General features: G+C 41.3%; 2 protein-coding genes and 1 pseudogene across 2 annotated transcripts; 1 reads left to right on the top strand and 2 right to left on the bottom strand.

The window, feature by feature from the left end:
• Positions 1–1,791: 1,791 nt before the first annotated feature.
• LOC146630082 (ras-related C3 botulinum toxin substrate 2-like) lies at positions 1,792–5,870 on the bottom strand (annotated as a pseudogene).
• Positions 5,871–8,291: 2,421 nt separating this feature from the next.
• LOC146630081 (thrombin-like enzyme catroxobin-1) lies at positions 8,292–13,682 on the top strand. The gene is made up of 4 exons (XM_085355412.1): positions 8,292–8,319; positions 9,380–9,540; positions 13,362–13,427; positions 13,527–13,682. The coding sequence occupies exons 1-4, from the start codon at positions 8,292–8,294 to the stop codon at positions 13,680–13,682; spliced, it is 411 nt and encodes a 136-aa protein (XP_085211538.1).
• Positions 13,683–17,297: 3,615 nt separating this feature from the next.
• LOC146630080 (uncharacterized) lies at positions 17,298–19,122 on the bottom strand. The gene is made up of 2 exons (XM_085355585.1): positions 19,071–19,122; positions 17,298–18,145 (listed from the first exon to the last, which is right to left on the bottom strand). Exons 1-2 carry the CDS (start codon positions 19,120–19,122, stop codon positions 17,298–17,300), a joined length of 900 nt encoding a protein of 299 aa, XP_085211711.1.
• Positions 19,123–19,321: the final 199 nt, after the last annotated feature.

The raw sequence follows: 19,321 nt of genomic DNA, 5'->3' as shown, positions 1-19,321 counted from the left end.
AGGAATTCGCATGATAAGGTGGGGCCAGGTTTCACAATGAACTCACCCGAAACTCTGGCTGATTGGGACCCACACCCAGTTTCACACCTTGGCTCAGGCGATTAGAGGATCATCAGGGGGTCCTTTTGTCCCTCTGTGGGGGGGATACTCCCACTAGGTCTATATCTGGGACTCTCCACCATTTGACCTTAGAACTGAAGAAGCTTCTCGGATGAGAGGTGAAACGTCTTCAAGTAACTTACAGTTTTCTACAGACGCTAGGACACATTTCTCAATACTTAGGTCACATTTGCAAAACTCCTCACACAGTGAGCACAACAGAAGTCTATGTGGGCTAAACTGAGGACCAGTTATCATTGTTTTGGCACAAAATGCATTCAATGACTACATCTCTCAAATTTCATGAATTATCTTCTCACTCAGACACAACAACTGCCAAAAACCTTTGTACGTGCAGGACATTTTGCATGTGCTTACATACTGTTTTCAAAACTGTTAAACTTATGGCCAAAACAATAACACAATGCAAAACTTGAAAAGACAGCAAAATCCAACAGCAATATTTTATTGACACATATTTTAAATCTAAAAATGCAGTTTAACCAGCCACAGCTGATTCTCATTGTAGATGAACATCTACACAGGTGTTACTCCTTCAATTTTTCAACTCCTTCAATTCTGGCAGCCAGAAGATTCTTTCCTAGGTGTATTGCCCTAGATGACATAAGATGTGATGTGGATGAGAACCTGTGGCCAAATGGAGAAGACCGAGTAGATTAGCATTACTATTGTATGAGTATCAGTGGATGGTGTGTATACAAATTCTTGTATTTTGGGATTACTTAGTGCAGAAAAATAAAAATACATAAACAAATATTAATGAATTCTGCATGATGTCTGATTCATTCCAGTAACATATATTGAAATTATAAACAGAGATGTTTCCTTGTTTTACACAGGAAAACACTGTGTAATGCTACATGTTGTTAGTGTTTTTTAGGTCATTGTTTTGTGGGTGACAAAGTGTGTTTGTCGGCTGTCAACCTTTGCTAGTGTTCTGGAAGAATGAGTTTATTTGAGACCTGAATGAAGTGTTTTGGTAGTTGTAGTGCATTTTGAATGTGAAATGAACTGCTTTGCCACGCTGAGGGTCAGTTAGGAGAATTGTGTGAAGAGTTTTGCAAAAGTGACCTAAGTATTGAGACATGTGTCCTAGCGTCTGTAAAAAACTGTAAAGAAGTCCAGACGCTTTTCTTTGCAAGCTCCTTTGACTACAATGACCTGGATGACTGAGAACCTTCACAGACATGAAGGTGTTTTGGCAAAAAAAGCTGGTCAAACATTAAACTGCAAAACTGAAAGTGCTGTTTGAGTCTGAACATTTTCAACTCACCACCAGAAAAAGATGCTGTTCTCCACAATATGTAAATAAGGATAGAGTATAGGCGATATCAGCAGCTGGATCAAAATGAGAATTTTATATCCCCCATAGTTGAGTATAGGCATTCAATCCAAAAGGTCACATGTTGTGGAGAAATAATGTGAATCTTTTGTGCAATCAAATGTTTTATTTTTATTTTAATAGCACAACAAATAATACATTTGTTAATAAATCTTATTCAGACACAAGTTTGCTTGTTGCTTGCTTCCTCACAAACGACCATTTCTGCTCCTTACATTCATCACCCTGAAAACAGCACAGTGAACAAATCATACTGAAACACCGTGTTTATTTCAGTTACAAAAGTTATTTTTATTTTAGGTTTCATGAAACACATATATATTGTTGGCAGTACTTTAGATGAAGGCAGCATGCTGCTCTCAGACTTACACTTAAACTCAAAGGGTCTATAATCTCTAAACTGATATATTTTACAAAGAAATCCTGTCTGGGCAGCGTCTGGATTTGGACTGAAGAGCTCGTTGGCATTTCTAAAACAATAGCAAACCTGCACACCATACATTGTTTTGTTTTTTGTTTTGTTTAAAGTTGTAGATATACATTAGAGACATGGCAGATTTGCATATATTCTTCAGGGTCTGCAGTCCTTTTCTCTTCTTCTGTGCTCCTGTGAGAATCTAAAACAAAGGTCACATAAATCATGGGGTTAAATTGATGCCTGTGGGACAAAATTACTCCAACAATATTCAGGACAAATTTATTTTTCCTCTGCAAAAAAATGAAATTGAGTACAAAGCATGTGAAACTTTTCTGTCTTGTGTTGTGTTCATTTATGTCTTTTCTTTTCTCTTTAATGTTTCTGTCCATTATATGTGCAAGAACAAACTTCTGAATCACCTCTTAGTGATAAGTGTCTACAGTTTCCTTTCTCGTTTGGCTCTGGATGAAGGCAGTCGCACTTTTCTCCTCTCCCTCTTCCTTCTCTTTCCTGCTTGGCTTCTCAATGTCCTTGTCTAGTCTCGTCTACTTTTCTACTTTTGCCCTGGATGACTCTCACGGTCTGTTACAACCTAAAAGAGGAATTATGGATTTGAACAACTGGTCCCTGAATGCAATTGACACGCTCTTCTCAACGAGAAGCCTGGGCTTGAGTAAGTCCGAGTGTCCTAGAGGGACGTTCCCCTCTGGATACACAATGGACGGGTGGAGGAACTGGAGGGTCGTGTGCCTGGCGGGACTGTCAATCGAGGACATTGTAGACATCTACCTTTTCGGAACCATGATAACAGGGTTCTTGCTGTTCGGAGTTGGCTTGGCCCTGGCTTATCAAAGATAGCAGAATTGGCTTTCCAAAACCCCACAAGGCTGCCCGCTGTGATGGAAATGATGGGACGGGTCGTGACTTCTCAAAATGGGCTCATTGAACGCAGCACGGATAAGATCTTGGAGAAGCTCACGGCAGTCTCTGCTCTCTGAGCACAAGATTGATAACATCTCAGAGAAGCTCTCCAACGGGAGACTGAGAGACCAGTGACGGACTGTTAGACCAACTGTGAAATTGACATGCAGTTGTTCGCACTAAAGGAAAACCACCATCATTTCATGCAGCTACCGTATCGGTGTCAGCTGTGGTCTCAAGGCTGGAGCTGATACGTATGTATGTTGCATGTGACAAATAAAAGGCTTGATTGAATAGCTTCAGACTTATGTTCAAAGAAAAGAAAAGAAGCCCTCAAACCTCTACTCTACTCTATGTGTTGATTTAATGAGCGAGTTCACTTTGTTTCTCTCTTCTCTCAAACGTCTAATCTCTCTTCCTCCTCTTCCTCTGTGTTTTATTCAGTCGTACCGTTTACAGCAGCGAGCAGGGCTTCTTCTTGACCTTGGCGGGCTGAGGGCAGAGGACGGCACGAATGGCCTCATCAAACACAGTCTTCAGACCACGCTGGGTCAAGGCTGAGCACTCCAGGTATTTGACTGCATCTATACATGCGAAGACACATATATGTTAATAAAAGAAGAGAAAGAACTACAAAGACAAAGTAAGAGAAGAAAGGTTTGCTGGTAGTGGAGAAGAATAAGTTCAACTTTCAAAGAACACTATAGTCAACTACAGCTACTATACTTTTACTGTGATGCCAGGAAATGAGGGGAATAACAAAAATTTGCAGAGGCAGTCAGGCTACAAAGTTCTCTAGCATCTTCATCTGCTAGTTTCATATCTTCACTGGTGAGGAGAGCTTCAAATCTTAAAGTGCTTTTCAAGCAAATAAAGTAAGAGTGACTGACCTATCTCCTTAGCCAGAGCTAGGCCCTGTGGATAGGTGATAGGCGCCAGCTTCTTGTCCTTCAGTTTCTCAATGGTATCCTTTTCATCCCTCAGATCCAGCTTAGTGCCAACCAGGATGATGGGCGTGGAGGGGCAGTGGTGACGGACCTCAGGGTACCACTGGCAGAATACAGAGTAAAGGAAAACTAAATAAGAGGCAAGAAAGGGGAACACGCAAAATCAAGGAACGTGTTAGAGGCAAAAAACAGAATCAAAGGTGGAGGGAGATGAAGCTCTGATGCCAGGTGTTACAGAAAGGTGGATGAAGGCATGAAAAACAAATGATATGCTGTAGCTATTAAAGATGAGAGAAATACATCATCCAACTTTCACCCACAGCATCAATCATTCATTCACATCAATTATTAGACCTGTTTAGGCTTTTTCTCCATTTTGTAATCCAAGTACCTATTTTTTTTCTCTATAATAAATTCCTGCTTTTGTTCCGTTTGTTCTTTTTTACATTTTGTTCCTCGGCAGCTGAGAGACAGGCCTCATAAAAAACAGCCAAAACTCACCTTAGCTCTGACGTTCTCATAGGATGCCGGGCTAACCAGGGAGAAGCAGATTAGGAAAACATCCTGGATGGAGAGACAAGGAGACAAAGAATTAGAATAGCTGCTGCAGTTTTAATTAGCTGACATGTTATATAAGTTCTGTCTCTGTAACTTTATGTCCATTAGTTACTGTGTGTGCCTGTGTGTGTATGTGTGATTCTGTACCGTCTGTGGCTAGGACAGTGGGCGGAGCCTGTCATAATCTTCCTGTCCAGCTGTATCCCAGAGGCCCAGGTTGACCGGCTTGCTGTCCACCATCACATTAGCTGAATATTTGTCGAATCTGTGGGGAGAGTAGAGAAGGTCAGCGATCAGCCAACAAGTCATAGGCAACCTTTCATTTCATTGGTTATTCATTCATTCAACAATCTTTCAATTCACTGATTGTTTAACCAGTGAAACTCCTGTAATGGAGAAAAAAACAGGACCATACTTGAAATACCACTGTTCACAAAAACATTAACCAACAACATTACTTTGGTTAGTTTGACACAAAAGCCATCCTAACCATGTCTAGTAAGAGAGAATAATACATAATAAGGCAGGGCTGCCCCCGTGTGGTCTCATAGTAGAATAACAGTTTAATTTCTCATTTTTAAAAACTTGAGAAATTTCATATTCATATTCAAATGTATTCAGGCTCAAATGAAACTGATAACACAAATGTTTGCAGACACAGATGTTTTTTTTACAGAAAGAAAGAGACTAGTGTACCAGATTAATCCTGTTTTATGGCCTGTCCGAGGTCTACCCCGCCCTTTGCCTAATGACAGCTGGGATGGGCTTCAGCCTCCTTAATGACCCAGTAGTTAAAAAGATGGATGGATTTCCTGAAATAGAAAAGTCACTGAAATAACGTAAACTGTCAAACATAGAACAACTATGACAAACAGTCAACACTATCTGAGATCCTGCTGGTGGTTAGGGAGGATATACGTGATTCTGTTTGTTGTTTAAACATATTTATAGAGTTAAGAGTTCAGATTGCTGGAAGAACAACATTCACGCAGTCTGATTGCTGTTTTTCTCCCAAAATGTAGAAACACCTGCTAACCATGGCACACTCTGCTTTTCCATTAGGTCTGTGCAAATACTACTTAAGTACACTCATCCTCCTGTGCCATTAGTGATATTAACAGAGTGTATTTTTTGACATATATAATATAGTTAGTATAGTTATTATACTAGCCGTAGCTGCCCCGCTTATTTTAGACATTCACAATAAAAAAGTAAGCGATAATATTTCAATATCAAACGTCATAATTAAGGTCAACATCTAAATAATGCTGTGTACAGACTCACACAGGTGTTAAATTACAGCATAAACTTACCTTAGACCTTCCTCCGTCATTCTCCTCCTAATTGTGCTCGGAGACACAGAAAACATATCGGCAATTACCCCGATGGTTATCCAGGACAGCACTAAAGTCCTGAGTGCTGCAGCCGGGATTTCAAGACGTGGACGACCAACATTTGAAGACTGTTCTTCCTCGGCGTATTCCAAACGAACACGGTGCTGAATTGATCTTAAACTTTCGACAATGCTGTCATCGATGCTAACATCTTGAAGAGCAATTATCATCCCAAGCATTTCAGAAACATCATCTAAACGACTCAAAACAGTATCTACAGGTAAATGTATCTACCCTCTCTATCTGATCTGCTAAAATGAGCAGAATTGACTGAAGTTCACACCAGTCCGCCATCCTCCCTGACCTTTGACCTAGCACGTTTTTGCTACCTGTGGCAGCCGTCCGCGGAGCAGGTATCCAGGAAAACTAGTCGATAGTAAACGATCAGCCAATAGGCGCAAAAGTCAAGCCCACTTGTTGTGTGCCCACCTTATTACTAAATTAGGCAGAGCACTCTGAATTGAATCAGGACATAAAGCACGGTCTTTATGTTGCTTTATTGAACACTGTCCATCTTACAACTAGCCACTTAACGGGGCTTCCTTCGGACAACCACATCCGGTTCAAAGGTCATCACATTAAGACATAGCCATATCAATACATGACACCCCCCTTTTCCTTAGATTCAAACTTTAGTTGTAATAACTTTGATGTCTTTTTTTCCCCCAACATTGAACATTCTTCTTGTCTTACTTTCTAACAATTATATAATCTAAATGTCTCACCACACATGTACCTTTCTTTTTTCAATATATACATGTCGAAATACACATATGAACTTGAAACTTGCCAAATGTAAGTTACCTCTTCACCTTAACATATTATAGTTCATTTCACCACAAAATCACGAAACCTCTCGGGTATCTTTTTAGCCCTCTGTGATCTACTTGGTCTCTCTGGCCCCTGGGAGCCCTCTTGTGGTGTTGGAGTGAAGGTGTCAGTCTTTGTGGGTGTTTCACCTTCCTCCCTTTCAGGTATTGTGTCATAGTGTCCTTCTCTGGTCTCATTTGTCTCGTATTTCTTCACATGTGTGGCATTCCGGTGATAGCGAGCTCCTGTTGGTGATTCAATAATGACTTGGTTTCCAGTTCTGCTTACAACTTTGTGTGGTGTTGCGTTGAATGGTGTTGTAAACTTGTCCACTTTGTCTTGTTGAACCAGCACTGTGTCTTCCTATTTTTATTTATTTTTTATTTTTATTTTATTTATTTTTATTTTTATTTTATTTTTCTGAAATTACACACGTTACTAACGTGTGTAATTTCAGAAAAATAGCTCTACCATTGACCAATCTCACCTGTCCTAAGGTTATTTTTCTCACCTCCTATCACTTCCTGTTCCAACACATGGTTGTGTTTTTGTGTAGCTTATCTGGATAGCCGAAATAACTAAAAACTTATAGATAACTTCTTATTTCATAGTTTAATCTTCACTTGCTTCATCCGAAGCACACTCTCTTGTATTCACTCCCTGTATTTTTAGGAATTTGCTACCTTAGCTTAGCTAAGCCAAATAACACAGACCAATTAGTTAAACTACATGAATGTCTCAAAGCCATAAAGACCTGGATGACCTCTAATTTCTGCTTTTAAATTCAGATAAAACTGAGGTTATTGTACTCGGCCCTTAAAATCTTAGAAATATGGCATCTAACCAGATTCTTACTCTGGATGGCGTTACCTTGGCCTCCAGTAACACTGTGAGGAACCTTGGAGTGATTTTTGACGAGGACATGTCCTTCAATGCACATATTAAACAACTATGTAAGACTGCTTTCCTCGATTTGAGCAACATCTCTAAAATTAGAAATATCCTGTCTCAGAGTGAAGCTGCAGTTATTACTTCCAGGTTGGACTACTGTAATTCATTATTATCAGGATGTCCTAAAAACTCCCTGAAAAGCCTTGTAGTACCATATCACCCTATTAGAGCACTTCACTCTCACACTGCAGGCTTACTTGTTGTTCCTAGAGTATTTAGAAGTAGAATACGAGGGACAGCCTTCAATTTTCAGGCCCCTCTTCTGTGGAACCAGCTTCCTGTTTGGACAGACACTATCTCTACTTTTAAGATTAGGCTTAAAACTTTCCAAAATATATAATTAGGGCTGGACCAGGTGACCCTGAATCCTTCCTTAGTTATGCTGCAATGCGGTGGGCTGCTGGGGGATTCCCATGGTGCACTGAGTATTTCTTCTTCAGTCACCTTTCTCACTCACTATGTGTTAATAGACCTCTCTGCACTGAATCATACTTGTTATTAATCTGTCTCTCTTCCACAGCATGTCTTTATCCTGTCTTCCTTCTCTCACCCCAACCGGTCCCAGCAGATGGCCCCGCCCCTCCCTGAGCCTGGTTCTGCTGGAGGTTTCTTCCTGTTAAAAGGGAGTTTTTCCTTCCCACTGTCGCCAAAGTGTTTGCTCAACAGAAAGGCAGTTGTTAGAGGGTGAATGGCAGGAACACTGTGTCTGCTGCCTCTTCTCTTGCCTCTGTGTATCAGTGAGTATTCAACAACAGTTTCTATATTTAACTGCTGGTTCTTACTGCATAATTCTGTCTGTATAATATGAAAATGATTCAATGCATCGAGTTATGCCAAACCTCACAGAAACTGTGCACGGTGGGTATTCTGAATTGCTGCTCGGCACATATATGCAGACCACAGTCAGAGCCTTACCCTCTGCAGCTTGAAGTCACACAGAGGTAACCCACTCGCTCTCTGTCAGCACACAGTCGCAGACTCGTGAGTGAGGTTTTTTTTTTCTTTTGTTTTGCTCTTCTACTCTTAAGAGCTCCATTAGCCACACAGAGGGCACAATATGTTCTGCATTGCTTCTCAAAGTTAGCATTGGTTAGTGATCATGGCCTGTTTTAGGTTTATAAATCATTGGTTTACACCACATTCCTCTGAATTAATGTCACAAATTGACAAACTGACAGTGAGATACAGTGAAGTGTGTAGAACATGTAATTCAAATCAGAGCACGAGCAGAACAAGAGCATGAAGCTGAGATCAAACTTCATTTGCTTCCATCTATAAGGTGCAGGTCACTGAGGTCTTCTGACAGAAACCTGCTGGTGGTTCCTCGTTCTAGGCTGAAAACCAAAAGAGACTAAGTGTGTCTTCAAGGCTGTTGGCTGATAATCTATGGAATGCACTAATATTACATTTGATCTCTGCGGTCTGAACATTTGAAAGAGCAGCTCTACTTATTTGTACAGGCTTAATTTTAGGTAGTGGATATTATTATTGTCTTTTAATGTTTGTATTTATTTTTATTGATTATTATTGTGAAGCACTTTCTCTATAGAAATATTTTACCTTCATTTCCCTTCTGTAACTTTATGAAAGCCAAAAGCAAAAAGAGACGATAAGTAACTTTACATAAATGTGTGGAGCTTTGCAGCTTTGCAGTTCATAAAGCTTCATAATGACACTATGTGACTATGCAGTGTCCAATATTCAAACTGAAATGCAGTCATTAGAGAGTGAATGGCAGCAACACTATGTGTGGTGCCCTTTTCTCTTTTCTCTGTATCAGCGAGTGCTCAGCTACAGTATCTATATTTAATGGCTCTGGTCCTCACTGTGTGTTTCTGCCTTACTTCTGAGAGCAGATATTTTACAGGTACAAAGAAAAACTGGCAGTGACCTGGTGGGCGGGGGATTCCTCTTTCAGGTGTGACGGCGAACACAGAGGTCGCTCTGCAAAAGAGAGTCATTGGAGGTGATGAATGTGAGCGACAGTATCATGTACAGCTCAGAGCAGTTTATCCACATGGACCTTCCAGCTTGTGTGGAGGCTCTTTGATCAGCGACCGCTGGATTCTGCAGCTCACCGTCTGAAGCCAGGAGGGTGAGGAGACCAGAGCAGCAACTAAAACTTGTTAACCCAAGGAATGTCTAGTAGCCATGTTTTTGCTATTCAGTAAAAAGTAAAATACATTCAGACAAGATGAGAAATAAAATATGGTGACCATCAGTAATCATGTTTTATGTTTGCTGTGCACATGCAGGACCATGTTTGCAAATCTAAGTGTGCATCAAGGGGGTCCGGAACAAGAAGTGCAGATAACAGCAGAAGCTGAGATCTATACAGACAAAGACACCAGCACAGGCAGAGTTCATGACATCATGCTGCTGCAGCTACTAGCAGCTCTGATGTCCATCCTATAAAACTACCTGACTGTGAGTTGTGGATGTTTCTGCTTCAGGTTCATGTGTTCTGACAGATACTGATACGTCGTGCTAACTTCAGTTTTAGATTCAAATGATACTTTGATGTTCCTGTGGCTCAAAGTTTCTTGCTTTGAAGTTTTTTTTCTTAAAGTTTCTTCTTGACCTGAGCTCTGTGCTGTGAAGTGAGTTCAGCATATGTAGAATATATTTCCTTTATCTTATCCCAACAGTGGGAATCAGGATAAGTACTCACAGGAAGCTGCTTATCAATTGAAAGCCCTGGTTATCAAGTTAACCAGGGCTTTCAATCCTAATGGATGTGGATAAACTATACTGGCAGTGCAGGTTTTAAAAAGGAAGATAAAACTGTAATATTAGAAAAATATGAAGGGTTTAAATGCATAATACAGACTGAAAGTAACAGCTGCTGCAGAAAAACCAGTGTTGTGTGTGTGTGTGTGTGTGTGTGTGTGTGTGTGTGTGTGTGTGTGTGTGTGTGTGTGTGTGTGTGTGTGTGTGTGTGAGTGGAAAATTGCTTAGTAGTAAAAGCACTATATGAATGTGCAAGAACTTCAGATGCTTTGTTCAATAAGACTATCAGGAGGGACTATGCGCTTACCTGCTGCTCCTTGGCAGGTAGCTCTATGCCCTCCTGGGTTTTAATTGCACCTTAGAACACACATGCATCAACACTACAATGAGCGGGTGGAGGGAGGTTTGGAGTCTTCTCCCACCCCCGTTCTCTGCGGCCTGCTGGAGTGGGAGGGCTAGGAGAAGTTGGCCGTCCGACTGCGGTCTGGGGTGTGGGGCCTCCCTGCTGCTACGGAGTCGGGGTGGTCTGCCTCTCCCCACCGCAGGGAAAAGGGTAACACCACCTGGGTCTGGGTGCAATTCCCCCCTCCAGGGGCAAGGGTACCTAGACCCGGTTTGTAGAGTACGCTTGGGGAGTGTGATCGTGTGTACAGCGTCTCTTTATGTCTGTCTCCACGTTGGTTGAGTGTGGAGTAAGTGCACATGAGAGCATGAGGGTGGGAATGGATGTTTGTGTCTGTGTGTGCCTGTATGTCTGTGTCTATATGTCAGGTTGGGTATCAGACGCCACCTCTCTGGGGACACCTCAGGCCCTCCAAGATTTGGAGGCCTATCTCCACCCACCACCACTTCCCCTGCCGGTGGCGGACTCCCTCAGGTGTCGGTGCGTTGGTGGTTCTTTGTGTCTGGGGGTGGGTGTCCAGGTACACACCGGCTCACTCCTTGGTGGCCGCTTATCGGGGCCTGGAGCCTGGGGCTCGCTCGGGCCCCTTCGGAGGTGGGGTGCCCCCGGCCTCTCGGCCTGGGGCTCGGTCACTCAGGCGCAGCTGGGGGCCGGCGGAGCTCATGGGCGCGTCACTGCAACTCCCCCTGGCTTCTGCTCCGCGGCTGCTGAGTGAACCCTCATCTGGGACTCTCCTCAGCTCTTACTGGAACAGTGGCGCGGCTGCCCCTCTGTTGGTCTTCCATGGTCTCTTGTGTTCTGGGGGCCTCTGGATGTCTGGAGTTTTGACCTCCTCCATACCCGCTTCACACCCTGGAGGACGGGGCTGTGGCCCCCCCACACTCCCTAGCAGATCGTTACATGGAGAAACCTTTGGAATACAAGCGCGCTGATCCACACAGGTATGTACACGGGTGTTCACTGCTCGTAGACCCAAATTACACCTTTCTTGGCCGCTACTTCGAAGCACATCTGTCCTGCGTGCTGCACAACAACATTGAATATTTAGTATTTACTGCTGTTTACACTTAGCTAGATTAATGCGATGGTGTTGTGTTTAGTATGTTGCTTTGTTTTTTTGCTTGTTTTCTATTTTTCTCTCAACAGGTGATCCAGGAGATTTTTTTTCTCCCCCCCCTTTCTCACTGTCCCTCTCCCCTTCTGTTTCTCCTTTCCTTCCTCTTTCTTTCTTCCTTTCCTATCCCTCACTCATGTCTGTCCCGTCTGTAAAATCTGAAAATAAAATATAATATAATAAATAATAAAAACAAAGATCGACCAAATGGACCAATACGGCAATGCCACGATGATCCATTTGGCAAAGTAAATCCATTGGGTATCCTTGTTGGTCTTCAGACAACAATTCTGATGGTTAAAGAACCAAATGGGACAGGCAAAAAAAAAAAAAAAAAAAAAGACAGCAAAAATCCTGACTGACATCACGACCTATCATTACACAGGAGAATCTGATGGATGGATAATTAAGTATTTCATTTAATTAATGTTTGAAAGACAGTTTCAGCTTTTATTCTGTCAGCTGCAAACTTTCTGCTGTTTATTAGTTTAAGAGAAAATAAAACTTAATATAACAACAGAATTTAAACATAGGCTGCAAACTGAAAAATGTCTACGAAAAAATGCTATTGAAGAATTTTAGCCCCTCCCACTGTCCATGTAGTACAGTAGGAGGGTCTAAAGTTGAAAGTTTCAAGGGATCTTCCAGGAATGGTGATGCTGCTTTTCTGGACAAATGATCTCTAAGCTTGAACTTAACCAGAGGGATATAGTACAAAGAAAATTCAACAAGGCTTGGCTTACTTTGCGTTAGCTGGCTTGAGAAAACGTAAAACACCAGTCAGTGTCACGCCGCCGGGTATATCAACTTCTCTTTTAAGCTGTGCTTTCTGCTTCACGCTCCGTGCCCACGCATGTAACAAGGGCTGCTACAAGGCCCTTTAAAACAGGAAGTAGCATGTGCTGCAGTGAGCTTGAATGGTGTCCCAATGCGTTGAGCAAGCACAGTGCAAGCATGCTAGCCAGGTGTGGTGCGTGATGATAAAGTGGTGACTAAAACTCTATAAAGGACATAACTAATATAACAGCAGGTCAGGGTTACTCTTACAATTTTCTCTGGTAAGAAGTCAAAATCCTTCATATAGAACTCTGAAGTTACCTGGAGAGATGAGATCCTGCTTCATAGTACAGGCCTCAGGGCAACATTTCAAAGTTAACGTGCAAAACAATCAATATATGTATTTGTATGTAACTGACAAAAAAAGGAGAGAAAAGCGTCCAAACACTTCTTGTGTCATTCCAGAGTTGAGGTCGCAGGTTATGGTGCCACCACTGGACTAGCTAATGAGAAAAGGAGTAAGATGATTTTTAACAAATTTGTTGTATTAAGAAAAAAGAAAACAAACCATCCAAACTGTTACTTTATTAGTAAAGAGATGTTGCAGATATTTGTACTGAAATTGTATTTTTCTTCATTTCTAATGTGTTCAAAGCAAAAACAAGCTTTTCCTGTGAGCTCAGACCATTTTATTTCTTTCTGCTGCATTTCTGCATAAAATACAAATCTGCATCATTTTCTAAAAAAGTGCTTTAAGCTGAACTAATTGTCCCTTTATTTCTAGAACCTGGTGAATCACCCTCTCTTCACTGTGCAGAGACTGAGGTTGTCAGCTGTACAGAGCTCAATGATATTTTACAGAAATAATTCCCCGAGGTCCACCGAGTCAGGAGCTATCAGCACTGGTTCTGTGGACAAAGTCCTGGGAAAGATATATGTCGAGTGAGTTTGCATGATCCCTCAGCTCACAGCTGCATTTATTAAACATTCAAAATACAGAAAGATTTTATAAACCTGGGAAACTGTATTTCTGTCTTGCAGGGAGACTCTGGTGGAGGAGTGGTTCATAATGGCAGGATTTATGGGGTCTCTTCTTTTGTGGGAGATCCAGACTTTGTATGCAGAGCACCGGCTGCCTTCATGGACCTCTGTGATCCTGAGTATGCAGATTGGATCAGGAAAACTATCAACCCATAAAAAGCTGTGAGGTGTGGATAACTGTAAACAAGCTGAAATAAATAATCTTTTAGAGTTTAGCTTTGGTTTCTTTTATTCTGTTTGATATAAGCAGTAGAGGATTTCAGAATTTCTGTGTTATTTGCCAAAAGACGTTTTTTCAGCTGCACCCACACACAGTTTCTTTAGATAACTTCAACTGCAGAAAGTAAAAACTCAGCATTAAGTTTCAAATGCAGTTTTAAAGATAATAATATGGAGTCCCTGAAGAAAACACCCGTCAATAGAAAAAGCTGCAAAATCCTGCAAAATGTAACAGAAGTTGAATAAAACACAACGGAAATAGAAAAAAATGCAACAGGGCTGAAAAACTGAACAAACAAACAAAAAACAAACACAAATTACAACAGAAATAATAACAACGATATAAAAAAAAATAAAGTAGAAAAAAAACATTCTCATCCTAAAACTTGGTGACAAAGTGGAATATGGTAAGGAAACACTCACTTAAGTGCTGTCATTACTCAAAGGTTCCTGATAATCATGCATGAAGTGATTTCTGGAGGGGAATGAAACTTAACTGAACTGCTCCCTGTGACATTTTGACCTGTCAAACGCAGGCGTAACTCCTGTTATTCATTGTTGTATTGCAGGTCTGCTGTGCACGACGTCTGTGAATCTGAGTAATTTGGTACAGATGAAGGAATAAGACTGCTCAGATGCTTTGGGTGTCACGTAATGATCCCTCAGGTTTGGGTGTCTTTGGTGCCCTTTGATTTCAATCTACCTGCACATTGAACAGAAATCCTGCCATGACAGAACACACTAATGCCTTTTCAAGGGAGAACCGATCCGAATCGGAGCTGTCAGCCCCAAGTTCTCTGCAGTCATCAAATCAAGCATAATCTGGTTTGAACAGGCTCCCTGCCTCACTGCAAAAGCCTTTTTACCAGCTGCTGTTTGACAAATTGCAAAGCCTCTGAAGAGGTTGGTTGTTGGTTTAAAATGGAGCACTGTAACAAAAAATAATTTCCCCCAGGGATCAATAAAGTATTCTGATTCTGATTCTGATTCTGAGACTTTAGAAAGGGGGAAAAAGGATACGAAGAAAAAGCTGAACAAAAAGCTATCCATGCACTGTTTAACATTTCACTTGGAGCTTATTGACTGTATTCTATCTGTGGATTGCATTATAGCTTCTCTGAGAGCTTTGCTCCCTGAAGATTTTATGATCTGTGAACACTGAGTCTCTCTTGTGGCTGTAAACCAGTCTGCTCAGCATGGCACTGCATGGCAGAGTTTCTCTCCATTTTTTTGAATCACCTTTGCTCAGTTGTGCTCCTAACTGATCTCCTGAGTTTGGCTGTATTCCTGGACTTTGCCCTTTAGTTACTCTTCAGTCTCTTTGACACACAGGCTGCCAAATTTGAAATAACATTTTTAGTTTTGGAAAAAGAAGAGCGTGTCTAGCAAATTCTTGCACATCCTTGTTCTTAAATAGCACTTTTCTACTCAAGCACTCAAAGTACTTTATACACCTCATTCACCCATTCATACAAGCACTTTTCTGTACCTAAGTTCTTTCTATCTAACATTCATACTCTGATGGACACATGAAAGAGCAGTTTGGGGTTCAGTATCGTGTCCAAGGATACTTTGAGATACAGATCAGATCAGTCCCTAAGGACCCCAAAGCGCTTCACACTACATTCAGTCATTCACCCATTCACACACTGGTGATGGCAAGCTACATTGTAGCCACAGCTGCCCTGGGGCGCACTGACAGAGGCAAAAGTTGAGTTAAATCTGATTTATGTTCATTAATGCCCCTCACACTGTAACTTAAAGTAATAAATCGGTCACTGATTAATTACAGAAGTACGTCTGTGAGCATAAAGATTTAAGCCTTGGACCATCAGGATAAAATGTGGTTGGGAAACTTAACAAGCTTTGATAAAACTTCATCAGTAGCTCAAGCAAGACCTCAAAACCTTCGATCACCACGGGTGGTTAGCAGACTGTGGTTGTACCATGCAGCCTAACAACATGCAGTAAATTGCAGGTTAAAGCAGTCTGCTTACACATTGTTAAACGAGGGAAGGGAACTAATGTGGCCATCACATTACCCTTTTGTCCCATTTCATCCCAGGACTTGATTAAATTGCTGCTCACTTTCTACAATACTTAAAACTGATCAGTAGGACCTGAAACTGCAAACATTCAAACATTCAGGCCAACAATCAGTTGGTGAACATATTAATCTACTACAATTAGCAAAAATGAATAAATAAACAGAAGAAAGTTAGAGTGATATCAGAGTCATGCAAGTTTTTGACCAGCAGGTTAAACTCATGCAAATTAGCTTCATCCAGGCTCATGAAAACACTGTCCTGCTTATAAACAGCAGATCATTTGTGTCAGTGTGTCAGGATGGTTTATATTTGAGCTTTTAGTTCACACAGAACAATTTTTATTAATTGTTTTTAGCGATTACGAAAGTCTGTGAATCCCCAAATTGTTCAGTTGTTCTCTTTGCTCCCCATGAGGTCACTTTCACCATGTGACAAAAACAACACCCCACTCTACACACTCGGGCCACCAGCAACTTTCTAAATCCTCAATAAAAAGCTGACAGGTTGCAATGATGTTCCAAAGAACTTATTAAGAAAACAACTAAATACACAGAAAATGTTATGAAAATTGGTTTATTTTATATCTCATAGTTTTAAATGATGCAATAAAAATATGTATAAAACATCACAAACTGTAATATTTTACAAATGCTTACGTCCTGCTGATGCAATGGAGACATCTTCCAGTGACAGTCTTCATCAGTGTGAGTGTGAGGAGGATCCTAAACCCACCGACACAGAAGTGCATGTTCACAACTCCCTCTGTGCAGGCGGGGTCAGGACCCTCCTCACCCAGGGTGAGGAGGGTTGGTGCTGTGGCCAGTCAGGTATGAAGTGCTGAGAGTGGATCTTTGGTCCTCTGTGCAGCTCTGTCCACTCTCAGCTGCCCTGCAAAGTAATAACACAAGAAAGACGTCATTTTAACACAAAACAGCATTTTCATTGTTGGTAGCTGCAGTATGTTGTTAAAAAGCAATTTTAAACCCAACGTATACACATGAAAAATATAAATAAAGCTAAACCTACAGTGCTGCTGACATAGGATGATGATTTATACCAACTATTGGAAGAATTTTGTCTTCAATACAGTTTGTTGTCAATGTGAGGTGATAACTTACATAGTTGGAACACAGCACCACTCTCCCGTTTTTCACTTGGTCATCCATCCTTCTCATCGGGTTGGTCGGGGTAAGGCTGTCTTCTGGGTGGGGTGTTTGCTCCATCTTGGATGTTGAGTGTCTGAAGTGTTGAATTCTTAGCCACAGGCTATATCTTATGTAAAAACAAGAGACTACAGTCAGTTCACTGCATCATTTTTAAACCTTTTCTACTTATTTGTGTTGAGATTAAGTACAGACTTACCTTTGTCCTGCATGGTGAATTAGGGCTTGGGAAAAACATATATTATTCAAGAAAAAAACAATACATTTCACATGTGCAAGTCAGATGTTCTTATATCTGTAAAAACACAAAGGCAAAGTTTAAAAACACATTCTAACATAAACTAATCAGAGTCACTGTCATCAAGGGAAAGGTTAAAAAGCCTCTCCCAGAAACATCTGACTCCAAAACTACCTGAGGATGTTGAAGGGGCATCAAACTGGTCACTCACCTTGCACCTCTTTGCACTTACCTCTTCGGTGCAGATGTCTTCTCTGCTTCTCTTTTCTGAGGAAGGAGCAGCAGAGGGAGCAGAAGAGGAAGGAGCAGCAGAGGGAGCAGCTGAGGAAGAAGCAGCAGAGGGAGCAGAAGAGGAAGGAGCAGCAGAGGGAGCAGAAGAGGAAGAAGCAGCAGAGGGAGCAGCAGAGAGAGCAGCAGAGAGAGCAGCTGAGGAAGAAGCAGCAGAGGGAGCAGCAGAGGGAGCAGCTGAGGGAGCAGCTGAGGGAGGAGCAGCTGGCGGATCACCAACTGGGGCAACAACTCGAGGGAAGAGTGGGGCATTGGCCTGGCCGAAAGGCGGCATGGCGATGGGGGCAGCACCTGGAGCAATAGGACGTTGCCAATCGTGCCAAAACGGCTCTGGAGGGTGCTCCCGGATGAGAGGGGAATCATCTCTCTCATCCATGGTGTCATACCCAGAGTCATCGCTAAGCCAATCCCCCCACTCTTCTGAGTCGTTCCAGTCAGATGAACTGTCAGTCTGTTCACTCACCTCTTCATCATCTACAGGTAAGTAGGGGCGGTACTCACCATACTCACCTTGCTGTTCACCGACATCTGCATCTGATGCTTCATGAGAAGAGGGTGAGGGTGAGAGAGGGATAAAATACTCACCATACTCACCTTCGCTGATACGCTGGGTATCAGTGTCCTGAGCTTCTGCAGGGCGTTCAACCACATAGTCAAGACGCCCTGTGAGGAAACAATTTTAAAATAACATTAGGAATGTAATATATATATATATATATACATAAGCTATAATATATATATACATAAGCTATAATATATATATATTTATATTTATATATATTTATTTATTTATTTATTTTTTAAAATAAAAACACAACCTCCTTGGCAAGAGTAAGAATTGCACACACAAAGCTCTGCAGGTATGTCTGAAAATGATGGTCAAGTCAAAAACAAACAAACAAACAAACAAACAAACAAACAGAAACTCTTAACTCAGAATCCACATATTTAGAAATGTGCCGTGAGGACAGATACATCTAATCTGTGGTAAACATGCTATCCCTGTGTAAATATCCCCGTGTACAATATCTCTCTCTGCTATCTAATAAGGTTAAAAGCATTACCGTAACAGAAGATAGGTCTTAATGCCATTATTACTACTGTTTTCATATTCTTTTGATATTATTTTATTTGTATTTTTTTATCTTTGTGTTTTGCAGCAGAGAAAAAATATAGTTTATGTCAATAAAGCCTTTGATCCGGAGAAGAAAAGGATGTCAGGAGGGGACCTGGATCTGTGTGTTTACGCCTGCGTGTTCTGAGGCCATGACATCTTGAAGATGCCGTTACCACAGAAACTGATTTTTGGGCATTTTACAAATTTTAGTCCATTAAGCTATTTTTAACCATTTCATTTTAAAGAAAAGTGTCAAATTTGAAGCCTTCAAGTCAAAGTAACACCTTTTTTCATATTCATACACCAGTCGTTAATAATTTCTACACCTCTCCCGGAAAATTTAAAACATACAAACAATTTACGGGAAACAATCTTGAATACACATATTTGATCACGTTAAAACTTGATATTCACACTGGAACTTGTTAAATTATTACAGTAATTTACATTTAAAGAAATTTTCAAACGTACCTGCAGCGAAGTCCAGGTGACAGTCGGGGAGTCCGGGTCCACGGCGAGCCATCTTCAAACTTGAAAAACAAAAACAAGTACAAACGATCCACAGATGAAGTACTTGTTATGCGTTCAAGTTATATCCGCTTCCAGTAAAATGTTTTGCAAAACTTAGCTTTCCACAGGCTGAGGTTGGAGCAGGTCGAAACAAGTCCACGAGCAAGTGTAAACAGACGTTTGGAACCTTGTGAAGCATTTATATACCCTCG

This window comes from Diplotaxodon limnothrissa, linkage group LG6 (genome assembly GCF_057381915.1).
Source record: "Diplotaxodon limnothrissa isolate DT_005_m linkage group LG6, D_limnothrissa_male_GT1.1, whole genome shotgun sequence".
Classification (NCBI taxonomy): Eukaryota; Metazoa; Chordata; class Actinopteri; order Cichliformes; family Cichlidae; genus Diplotaxodon; species Diplotaxodon limnothrissa.
The sequence above is the reverse complement of the archived record's forward strand: the minus strand, read 5'-3'. Positions and strand labels throughout refer to the sequence as shown.